The sequence below is a fragment of the Lepisma saccharinum genome, chromosome 24, assembly GCF_977018435.1.
Source record: "Lepisma saccharinum chromosome 24, izLepSacc3.1, whole genome shotgun sequence".
Taxonomy (NCBI): domain Eukaryota; kingdom Metazoa; phylum Arthropoda; class Insecta; order Zygentoma; family Lepismatidae; genus Lepisma; species Lepisma saccharinum.
In genome coordinates this window covers 35,784,735-35,797,490 of record NC_139252.1, presented here as the reverse complement: position 1 = coordinate 35,797,490, position 12,756 = coordinate 35,784,735, and the positions used below count along the sequence as shown (strand labels likewise).

The following is a 12,756-nucleotide window of genomic DNA, read 5'->3' as shown; positions in this document are numbered from 1 at the left end:
GCAAATGAAATAAAGGTGGTATGAATGTCATAAAACATTTAAGCAAAATCTACTATATTTACGGCGCAATCGTTTTACATGGAGAGGCTACAGCTTCGAGAATTGAGGTTGTGGTTTGAGTGTAATTGTAGGATACCCCATATCGATAAGCCAAGGCTCCAGTGTGCACTAGATTGGTTCATTTGTAGTGACGTGCTCAGGAATTTGTAAAGAGGTATGTAAATATAAAAATGTGTTAATGCAAAATTTTTAAACAGTGAACTCATAATTTAATATCTCTTTGTCCATTTCATTATCCTACTTAGGAACTAATTAGTATTGCAGGAGTCATACTGAAAAGAAATCTCACGTGACAATGACGAGAAATTAGATTCACGGAAGGAATAGTTTTCATATTTTAAAACCTCGAAGGGCCATGGGCTATCTCCCGACTGTCAGTCTCCCTTCCACAATCCTACCTAGAGTTATCTTCAACTGGCAACGAGGTGACGTTGGTCAGCACGTCGAACCCTCAGCCGTTATAGAAGATATCTGAAACCAGGTTACACCAGTAACTCGTAGCTCCCCAATTTCCTCACGATGGTAGGTTGCCACTGGTCCTATACAGATAACAGGCCGAGAACCCAGGACGACTCGAATCCATGCCGTCCCGCTGCAGTCGGAATCCAAAGCACAGAGTCTTAGACCGCACCGTTACAGAGGAGGAGAGTTTTCATATTTTGTTTCTTATAAATGTCGACAATACATTAAATATATTACGCACCAAAAATTAGTGTAAAAAAATAGCCGGTTCTATAAGAGATTCGAACCTTCGATCTTCACTCAACAAGGCCGCTATTTTTAACAATTTCCCATTTTCTCACTCAATAACATTCTTTGAACGTTTGTCTTAAGAGTCGTTAGCAATCTTGTAAACCTTATTAACCTATCTGCTGTCTATCACAAATGTATTTTACAACCTGGAGTAGATTTTGATGTCTGCAATTTAGAACTTGACTTTCGTGGTAAGTAATTCTCTACCGTCTACTATAATAAATAAATCAAAGTCTACATATCTCATATTTTGTAAATGCGAAATGTCATTGTTAAATGTTACAAACTATTTCTTATTCCACCGTTAGTTCCAGATTAGCCACAGCATTCTGGAAACCAGCGTGAAACGTGTTTCCTACACTTCCAAGGTCAGGTGAACCCTTATCAGTTGTATTGGATGCCTGTGAACATGTTACTTCATACGTCATGGTACTGTGGTGGATTTCTTCCCCTTCCCCTTTTACCTTGAACGGTAGTAATCCCCGACTGGGCACGACGAATCAATCACAGAAAAGCAGACTGTCTAGTAAATCGCATGCCATGTATTATTTTGAGCTCCTAGGTTTTGGAAAGTGAAATAAAAAAAAGTATGTAACATTAATTCATAATGGTTGACGTCTTTGGGTATTATTTCATGACTCTTTTCTACTTACTCCAATGAAACTTTTGTCTACTGTTTTCAGTAGATCAATAGGTGTTTTGAAACATCTATGTTAAGATGTTTTAAATTTGAATTACAATTTGTGTGCCTGAAAACTTGGGGTATTTTACACCCGTCACGCTATACGGGGTCCAGCCCCTTATCATGACAAAAATAAAAGCGTGTCTGAAAACTAAAATATCCTTACCTGGGTTAAAAGCTGAGCCTGTAAAGCGACAGACAGTCAGCACAAACAAGGACAACACACACGCAGTCCTACAAAGATTATACTAACAGTAGGTCCAGTCACCAGAGCCTCTTTAGTCTGCAAAATGCAGTTCAGGGTGTACTACATGGAAGTGAGGTTGGTTTAAATTTTAAATAGATATAAAAACAAATTGTTAGTGAGGAGGAATAAAAAAGTTATATTTACAGCTAACATGCTGAGCTAAACACACTACAAGGGTGTAAGGGATGACCTTCCACGAAGTATGTACACCCAATTGTTGCTTCCACGTAGTACACCCTGGACTTCAGTTTGCAGACGAACGAGGTTCTGGCGACTGGCCCCATGGCCAGTATAATTTTCTGTGTTGTCGTGTGTTTGGTCCTTGTGGGTGCTGAGTGCCTCTTTACAGCCTCAGCTTTTAACCGAATTCAGAATATTTTAATATTTTAGTTACAACACGACGTTACAGTTATGTTATTTTAGTTCTGGTAAGGGGCTGGACCCCGTATAAAGTGACAGGTGCAAAATAGCCTAAGTGCTGATGCACCCAAGATTTTGAATTCAAATTGAAATTCAAACACACTACATGCAATATTACATGTAATACTGAAGAGAATATTTCACTTGTAGTTCCTCAACTGTAATTACACATTAGGCCTACTGAAAATGTTCAGTAGGAAATCTTTGATTTTGAGTAGATTTCCGAGAGACACAGTAGAGTACTACAATTGATAACAGTAGATTCTGTCTACTGTAAACAGTAGAAATTACGTAGGTTTATAACGACAATGAGAATGAAACAGAGGTAAAAACAATGATAATGAAATGCAGAAGCGACCTGGAGCAAACAGGAACGTAGAATGTCTGGCAGCGAGACGCAAGAGTTGATCAAGCGATTGTAGCGTCAAATTTAGATTAGAGTTCATAATTGATATTTCTACATGAGCTCAACATACAAGTTACATACAATGAGAGAATTGAATTGAGTTTACATCTCACGTGATATGAGTCGAAACTATTGTTGCAATTTGAACTGTGAAGTGAATCAATATTCAATTCGATTAACTAGTGAATGATGATGTGCTGAGATTTTGTAACGAGATGTGCCAAATGGCTGACAGTATAATAACTTATGGACACATTGATTTAATATATTTGAACAATCTTATAACTTACGATTTTGCATTAAATTTTATTACTTGAATCTACATCACTTCATTGCAAAGGCTACAAGGCATTTTATGGGTTGTAAAATTCTGTGTTCGATTCACCGTTCGGTTAACTCTGCGATTTTTATTTCATATTAAACCGAATAATTATTTATTGCATTTTACTTATTACGAAAATTCGTATATTATTTGCTTTGCGAAATGTAGAGAATATACTGTTTTTCATGCTTTTTATAAGAATGCAACTATACATGGTGAACAAAAAATAATGTAATATAAATACTATTCACAAAAGGATGTCAATAGTATTTATTTGTTTTGTTTCTTGATAATTTTCCCTAAAATAAAAATGTATAACTTTCGCTGTACATGACATTTCGTCGAATATGACACATGGATCATTTTTATGCAAATCCTAGTAAAATGATGAGAAATTCAAAAACATATTCTGAAAAATTATTTTAAAAAATAACATTGAAAAATCATTAGAAAGGAGTGTTATTTTTTAAAAAATATATATATAACATTTTTATTTCTTTCAATTATTAATTAAATACAATACTTAGTTGCTATATATAATAATAATAGGGGTAATCGAACAGAAGTCAAACCTATAATCTTTGGCGTGTAATACTGATAGCCTATCACTTTACCATCATAAAAAAAAAAAATTGAAGTTTTTTTCTCGGAAATTAATGGCTAGTGCACGCTGGAACCTTGCCATACGAATATCTACCCTACAACTACAAGAAGCCACGTCACAACCTCAATTCTCGAAGCTGTAGCCTCTCCATGTAAAACGATTGCGTCGTAAATATAGTAGATTTTGCTTAAATGTTTTGTGACATTCATACCACCTTTATTTCATTTGCTACAAAGGAGCGTTTGGGTGTGTTGTTTATAAAGAGGCGGGTGGGGATTATATTTCTAATGCATATTGAACGCATTAGTCTTAACTCATAATCATGCCGTAGGAAGGAACGAACTCGTGGGGTAGTGGTTATCGCACTGGGTTGTCACTCTAATGGTCGTGGGTTCAAATCCGCACGGTGGCAAAAACTTTTCGTAAGCTTTATTCGTTCCCATTGTTACTATTTGAATTAGTCTTCTTTGAAACTAACAACGAAAGATTATACAATTAACTCTATCTCTTTCAAAATGGATGGTAATATGAAAACAGGTTTCTTCTTATAAGAATTGGAAATTTTAGTGGTCTCAACGCATCTAAAATCCAAAATACTAGATCGACGTTATTTTCTACTGAATTCTAAATCCACGTTATACACAGATAGGCTAATGGGGCCTGGACCTACAGTTTAAAGTGAGATACGAACCACTATGTGTCTCCACTTGTTATCCTGCACTGAACGTAAAACAAACAGCTCCCCGCCCCCATTTTTAAAACAAATTTACATTAAATATGGTATTTATAAGATAATCATCATTGATTTGATTGTTTTATTACTGAACGTCAAATAAAACATTTTCCACAATCACCTCTTCGTCCCATCTCTCCCAATATCTTTCTGTCCCTCTCTTTTCCCCCTTCCCCACCCCCCACACACATGTATCAAAATAAATATTTTCTTAGGTTTGTATGTGTATAAATATAACATTAAATACCCCCAAAAATACTATTTATTTTCTACTTTCCGTCACCCCTCTCCCACTCCCACAACCCCTCATTATTATTGGCGTTCGCCAGACCAAGTGGTAATGTATCGACGTCTTGTAATCGGTGTGTCCTTTTCCGAGTTCCAGTCAGGTCGCATAATGTTTCAGATTCCAATTTAAATGTATCCCGAGTCGTGATTAGCCTATGTGTGCAAAAAGTGATGTTAAAACGAACTCTTGACCTCAATAATACAAGTTGTGTATTTTCTTTCAGCTGTGGTTCCCTCTTTTCGCGAGAAATAACGAATTAACCTAATCATTAACTCAACAAATAAAAATGCATCTCTAAATTAATTAATGAAAACTGTTATTACACCCAAACCACTATTTTATCGTAAATGTAAATGAAATGTCATCTCACGTAGTGAAAACAATGTGAAAATTGTTCTAATGAGTGATAGGTATATGATTGTCAAACACATACATGAATACATTATATTAAGCTCTTGAACTATAATTGGGACAATTTAATACTAATTTGAAACGATTAAAAGTATTAAAACGACAAAGTAAACTTTTGCGCAATCTTTCTGCCGATTCGCATTATTGAAACAATATTTAACCAATGGGGACGTTATCTCATATTTGGAAATGCTGCATTGGTTGAACTTCCTGTGGACAAGACCGTGAGTCACGCCTCCTGCTCCTCAGAATCGAACTTCACTCTGATTGGAGGATCGTATATTTCACAACACTTCCTTGTTTCAGAGCTACCAACATAATTTCGTAAGACGTTGGACTTAGAAAAAATCCATGCGACAAATTTTTTGAACATGACTGTACCACAAAATTATAGTTGATTCTAAATAACAAATTCTGAAACATGCAGAGGTTATGAAAAAATATATTACCTAAATTGACCATCCATTATGTCTTTGGGCCACCTATAAACTCACTCTCACTCACTCCCATACATACATGCATACATATATACATACACATAAATATGTAATCAAGATTCTATCAATCATTAAAATGATATGTTAAATTGTTGATTGGATTCCATAATTAATGTAAAATGTTTATTGAACAATTAAAAAAAAGTTTAGATCTGTTAAACCACAGTTGTTGACAGGGGTATGTTACAGTCTCATCTCGCTTTATTCCCATGTAGTAGTAAACCAACATGCTCTTTCTTTCCAGGTATGATAATAGGATCCCACTTCTGGGGGTTCATGGCTGATACTTATGGCAGAAGGAGAGTCTTGATCATAGCCCTCGCTATGATCTTTGTCTCCACTTTCATAGCCAGCTTTTCTCAGTGGTTGTGGATGCTCCTGGTTTTCAGGTGCCTCGGTGGATTTTTGTAAGTATCTGTCATAAAAATGTGCTACATTGTCTATCAGATAAACTAGAGAGTGAAGAAACTGAACGTATCTACACTGTAAAATGTTGAAGAAGAAATTGCTATTTTGGACCGTGCCCGTTGGCTATTACAACCAAACTGTAAAGTAAATAATTCAATTTTAAAAATATGCGCATGTCTTGTGCATGCAACTGCAATAATTTTTCGGCCTTTTGCAAGATAAAATATCCCAATATAAATTTGAAAGAAAGAAAATGATGTTTGGTAGCTTCGCTCCGAATTTCGCGTCATTAGTTTTTGCGTTGTATTACAGTTTACTAAATGACACAATGACGGTTGAATGTATCCATTGTTTACATTCTTGTTTTGATAATATCGAATTCAAGAAGTAATCAAAATATTTTATACGGAGAGGGCTTAGGTGGCAAATACCCCCCTTGCTATATTGGCTACTATGCCCCTGCATGTACATGCAAATTACCGTTTATAATATAGTTTTTTCTTTCAGTTTGGGAGCTCCTTCATCAGTGATGTTTGCCTACATTGGAGAATTACATTCCTCAGAACATAGAGCTCGAGTCATCTGTTGGTTGGGGATATTTGCTTCTGTAGCTGCAATGGCTTTACCAGGTACTTTGCTGAAGTCATTTAATGACATTAAATGTGACAGATCAGCTATTGATTATATATTTCATGTTAGAGGGACGCTTGGATATATGAGAATATAATTACAATGTCCACCAATTGTATACATCGGAATGTAATCTGCGGAAATTTGACTGTATAATCTCTACCTATTATAATTGTGTCTTCTGTGCGGTGGTACTCGAACTACTTGTTCACCATCTTTTGAAATTCGACACCAAATGAAATCATAGCGCTCTCTGTGCAGTAATTTTTCTCAGCAGCAATTGGCTAACTTGCACCGAACTTTTGTGGTGTCGTTTATAACGAGACACTGCCTCTTTACTTAACAAGAAATTTATTTTAATTTCTGTGAATTTTCAAATTATGAGACAAAGGGAGAAGGTAATTGATCTTTGAATATTCTATAAGTTCAAATCACAAACCCTGACACCTTCTGTAAACAAAACCACCTGCATGCAGAAAGCATTGCAAACTCATAGAAGTAAAATAATCCACACGAAAATCCAGCGTTGTTACAGGATTCATTACGTAAGGTAAAACAATGACAAATTTGTAGTATGGGATACGCTGCCGCAAATGACGTCTCACTTTAAACCCAATGCTCTTTCTTTTTTACTTATTGCTTCACCTTTATGGTTAACTCTTTTCACCAGTAATCATTTCCCATAAATTTGGCTTCTTTCTTTGAATATATTTTACTTGCATTTTTTAGACAAAATGATATAACATGGTAATGTATATTTCTAAGGATGATATAGATAGAAGTGTATTTGAAATTTGTTTGTACATTTTATGTAAATTGTATCTTATGTAAATAAAATATATAATGGGCATAAACAGCCATATGCATTGCTGTAAGTCCAATAAATATATTGATGATGATCAAAACAAGACAAAAAGTTCGTAAATTTATTGCGGTTGGAAACTTTGACAAGCATCGTAATAACGATTTTTGTTCCGCCAAATATAGTGCACTTCGTAAAATAACTTGGTGACATGGCAAGGCAAGATAAGTGTGAACATTTTGTAGGAATATGCATTGAAACTTTCAATGAGCTTAGAGATTTGTGTACATAATGATATTTTATAACATTGGTTATTTTCTAAAGATAATCATGTGAACAGCAAGGAAGTAGTGCAACTTAGTAATATTGCCTGACTTATCCTTAGAAAAATAACATGCCGAGTTCTATGCGCGAGGGAAAGTCTCCGTGTTCTCCGAGCTTGTTTTCAAAACACCAGCAAGGACACCCTTTGAAAAGGGGTGAGAAACAGATTCTACTCAATATTTATGTAACGTTCTGTCAGTAGTATCCTGAGAAACCAGTAAATGAAGTGGTTAAGTTGGTATCCCAGTGCAGTGGTGTGTCAGTGTCTGCAGTTTTAAGGGTTATGAAAGAGAGAATGACCGGGAGAGTAACAATGTATGCGGCTGCATATTCGTCTGATGTTTTGAGAACGGGTTCTCACATTCAGAGGCTCTTATATAAAATGAATAGGTGCGACAAACTATGAGTGTAACAGCAGATGATTGCGGTCATGGATCAGCTGACGCGGAGTGATTCATCGAATCGGTGAGACCGTTTGTTTACAGAAGGTCTCAGGGATGGTGATTTACAAGGTAACTTAATATATTTAGACCTTAGTGGAGTTGAAGGGAAAATGTAACAGTTAAAGAGGGAATTTATTGTTCTTTTTGTGTCACGGGTGGGACACAATACAAAACAATAGATTATTAACACATAATATTATTTAATGAAAATAAAGAACATGTTAATTATGTACAATACTTGAATTTTAATGCAAATGACAAGTTTAGATGACTCACAAGATAGAATAAAGTTACAGCATTTAATTTAATTTTAAAAATTGAGATTCATGGACTCTTTGTCATGGAATGCTCTGTAGATATATGTATATATATATATATATATATATATATATATATATATTTATATATATATATATATCTAACCAACTTTTACTTCTTCTACACTAGGATGTTGCAAGTAGTATCACAGTATTAAGATATTGTTTGCTTTTCAGGCGTCGCTTGGCTTGTCCTTACCCACAACTGGCAAATACAAATCTCCTCGTTTACTTACAACTCCTGGAGGATTTTCCTTGTTTTATGCACTTTACCAAATCTTATATCTGCGCTGCTACTGTTCTTCTTTCCTGATAGTCCAAAATACATGATGTCCTGTGGTAGATCAGAAGATGCATTGGAAACTTTTAGGAAGATATACACTATGAACACCAGGAAACCGCCAGAAACGTATCCAGTAGGTAACTAGTACTGCTTGATTTCATTTTTACAGCTTGGCCAATATAAGAATGACCCTGTGAGGCTGTAGTCGAATTTTCAAGCAATCGGAGGGAGCATGCGTAATGTAATCAGCTGCTTTCATTGTTCCCCCCTGTTCTTGAGTTGCCAAAGTGTGCAGCATTGTTAAAAGGCACGAATGAGGGGGAAGCGAGAGGAGAAAACAAATGAATGTGCACTTTAGCTCGTGAGTTTGCCAAGGTCATTCTTATCTTGGTTAAGCTGTTCAACACGTTTAGGTATAGTACAGTCGAGACAAGTCTAGGTCTCGTCTGGAAATTCGAGGCAAGACCAGATCATTCGACAGTAGTAGGGACAAGACGGAGAAAAACACAGACCACTCAAAAGATCGAGACGAGACCGATAATTACTGTCCAACACTCTCTGCCTCGTACAGGATCAGTAAATTTAGTAATGCGTGCGTTCTCTACAGTGTATAGTGATGCATTTATTGCACTTTTTGTAACGATTCCATTGAGAGTTAATGGGAGTGTTACAACCCAGACATGTTCGTGGTTAGGAGATATTTCATTTTCATTAATAAGAATAAAAGATACATTACATGAAGGTGTAGAAATTATGGGTTTATCTCAATTCAATCATGTAGGTTGAATTGAAACTCTTACAAATGCGCTGCATAAAAAAAAAAACAAGGTCGAAAATTTTCCCTAAACCGACATACCCAGAAAATATCAACCTGGATTTTTATGTATAAGTTGTATATTTTGTTTATATTAATTACAGAATTATTCCATTAGTAGCAATTTTGGACCTGTACTGTGTGGTCGTATATATATATTAAAAACACCATTCACTACAGAATTTCACACATGCGTCATCTGAGAATTGACCCGTATTTTATAAATTTGTTCCAAAGTTGAAACACTCTATGCTCTGCTGGACTGGATTGAGAAGAGCTAAGAAAAGGACTAGATCAATGTGAACCGAAAAACAAGTTTTGTCTGCCATATAATAAACAGAATGCATCAAACTTTGGTACATTTTAACTTTAAATCTAATCAAATTCGTGCATTTCGAGGGTTAACTCTTTAACGCGTGTACATAGTCCATCAAATATGTATGTAACATAAGCTACGGTACAGTGGGATCCTTGAGTATTACCGTGCAAATTGTCCATGACTATTTTCATTAATCTTTCTCTTACATCCTATGTGTTTGTAAGCGATAGATATTTATGTATGCTGGTGCAGAAGTTGTCAACAGTTCGTTTTGAGCTTTTTTTAATTCTTGAAGCTGTTATTGGCTCAAATAAAGAGCACGAACATGGTGATGGACAATTTGCAAGGTAATACTCATGGATCCCACTGTACAAGTAGTCACTGCTCACAACATAACGTTTTCAAATACAACACTGCGTGTGTTTGCATGTCACAAGAAACAACATTTCTCTCTAGTTCCCCTACGTATTGACAAAAGAAATTTCAAGTCCCGCTTATACGTACTATAATAAAAGAAAAAATCATAACTTCTAAACAAACTGTCAGAATGGTATAATTGTTGTTTCATTTTAAAGAATGACTCAATTTTTTTTTTAGCAACTCTGTCAGTGATAGTTGCGCATGCGCAGTAGCCAGAATGTCTTGAAAACTGATATTTTCAGTTTCTCAGTAGCCATTTGTCATGTGGTTGCCATAAGAAAAGGTGTTTTGTGTTCTAACGTTGTCTGAAGTGAAGTCTGTGAACACTTGTGCAGAGACGATTTCGTGCACGTTATGGTTTGGGTGCTAAAGAAGTAGTTCCATCGTACATTTCAATAAAGAATGGGAAAAACAGTTACGCGAAACCGGTTAATTTCTTAAATCTCGTTAGAGACTTCCTGGACGAGCATTTCAATGGAAAATGGATAGGAAGAGTTTCGAATTTAATTGAATGGCCCCCACGGTCACCAGACCTCACTGTGTGTGATTTTTTGTTGTAGGGGTGTGTTAAGGACAAAGTTTACTGTTTGCAAGTTTGCAAGACTTGCGTGAAAGAATTGTGGTTGCAGTAAGCAACATTGCCCCCGCACAAGCTCCAAAACGTGTAGCTTGAGGCTGACAACCGGTTTTACATTTGCCGTGCCATTAACGGTTCACTTGTGAAAGTGCGCTAGTTTTCTTGATTTGTAAAAAAAAAAAAAACATCTGAGTTGTTATATGTTTGTACAAAGTTTGTACAAAAAATATTGGTAAATAAAAAAGTTGTGATTTTTTCTTTTATTCTATGTATAAGCGGGACACGCTGTAGTTTTAATTAAATTTTGGCTTCACAAGAGATATTAACTAGAATCTTATTGAAGAATGGAAGTTCGACGGGACTCGAAAATAAGCGTCTGGTATGTAAGAACCCCAGATTCAAGTTCTTTTCAAGTTTGCAGGTGTGTCATTTTTTCTAGGATAGACATTTCGAGTTTGAAAGCATGATGATACCTAGCTACGGTAATAACATTAAATCCTAACCTAACCTAACTGATACCTAACCTACTTAGGCATTTTCTTTCGTTGTAGGTACAAATGTTAATCCAAGAGAGAGATAGAAGGTCAACAGTGACGGAGGCTCCTTCCGGGAAATCTCTTGAGAGGTTGCTGAAGATCGTCTGGCTGCAGACAAAGCCACTATTTGTCCCGCCTTTAGTCTCAATCACATTACTTTTGTGCTTTACTCAATACGCCTCGCTGTTCGGGTAAATAACGTCTCAATGCCTTATCAGTAACATTACAATTACTGTATGTGAGTGGAGGATGATTACACACAAGAATATGCAGACATTGATAAATACATTGTGAATCAGTAGGTTTTTAACCCAACATTGTATTCATGTGTGGTGCATGAATTACTCGATACCTTAATATTAATATTTGCATATGTTTATATTTACATTGATATTTAAAGTTCCGTAGCACAGGTGTTTTTAACGGTGTATACTAGTATACACAGTATACTAGACCCAAATTCGGGCATTCTTCAAACTTAAATTTCCTCAGCAAGTTTCTACGATAGCCTATCTTTGTGTTGTTGATTTATCTCTGTGTCATGTCATAGATAATTTTATATGGCTATAGGAAATATTTATAAATATTCAGTGTCAGAATTTCTGTTATATTAATATATCACATGATCCATAGTATTGCCCACGTGTTATGGACAAATTGAAATAAGCTCAGTCCACCTGATTTTACTTTCTCATACCTAGATATCTATAATTGATATAGAATGATGTGCATGATTTTGAATTTTGAATTTTCTTTTCTTCCGTAGGCCCTTGATTTAAAGAGCATGGAAAACGCCAAGAAACATAATTGGTCCAGGACCATATGTCAATATTTCATGGTCTGTGCGTTTTTGAATGAAGGCTACCGGTGATACGTTGCTAGTGTGATACACAATCATGTACTACCAGGTGTTTTGCCCGCAATTGTGGCATATGGCCTGTGCCATAAATCCAAAATGGTTGCCGCTTCATGCACTAACAAATATAATCGATCATAACTCCTTTTAGAGTGGTTCTTGACAATTTTTTATAGATACATGTTTTGTTAAGAATTGACAAAGGAACAAAATTAATTCTTACAGGTTTTTTTTCATATCTTGCACTCTTATGGAGATATCTCTAGTGAAACTATTTCGTGCTCTTTTCTGCAAGGACTCAAAGCGTATTTCACACTTTACTTGACATTCCGACATATAAAGGGGAAAATTACTGCCTGTGATATTTTGTTGATGACTATTATTGTGGCGTATGGCCTGTGTGACGTCATACATCCAAGATGGCTGCCCCTGCAGACATTAACAAAGAAAAACAACCATATCTCCTTTAGAAGTAATTTTGATCATTTGGAAGTTTGTTGGGTTTAGGCACGAAGGGAAAACATGTGTATGGAGGATGCCTTCATTTGAGGCATGAAATTATGTATTACTACAGGTGTTTTGCTTGAAAATGTGTCAGAGACC

At 35.7% G+C, this 12,756-nt stretch overlaps 1 protein-coding gene across 1 annotated transcript in view; it reads left to right on the top strand.

Annotated features, from left to right (window-relative positions):
* LOC145978042 (uncharacterized) overlaps positions 1-12,756 on the top strand; it is a 34,123-nt gene that overhangs the window by 10,296 nt on the left and 11,071 nt on the right. Inside the window, exons 4-7 of the mRNA XM_083110441.1 lie at positions 5,669-5,831; positions 6,340-6,461; positions 8,526-8,764; positions 11,313-11,488. Coding sequence (XP_082966567.1) covers positions 5,669-5,831; positions 6,340-6,461; positions 8,526-8,764; positions 11,313-11,488 — 700 coding nt within the window. The remainder of the gene's footprint in view (positions 1-5,668; positions 5,832-6,339; positions 6,462-8,525; positions 8,765-11,312; positions 11,489-12,756) is intronic.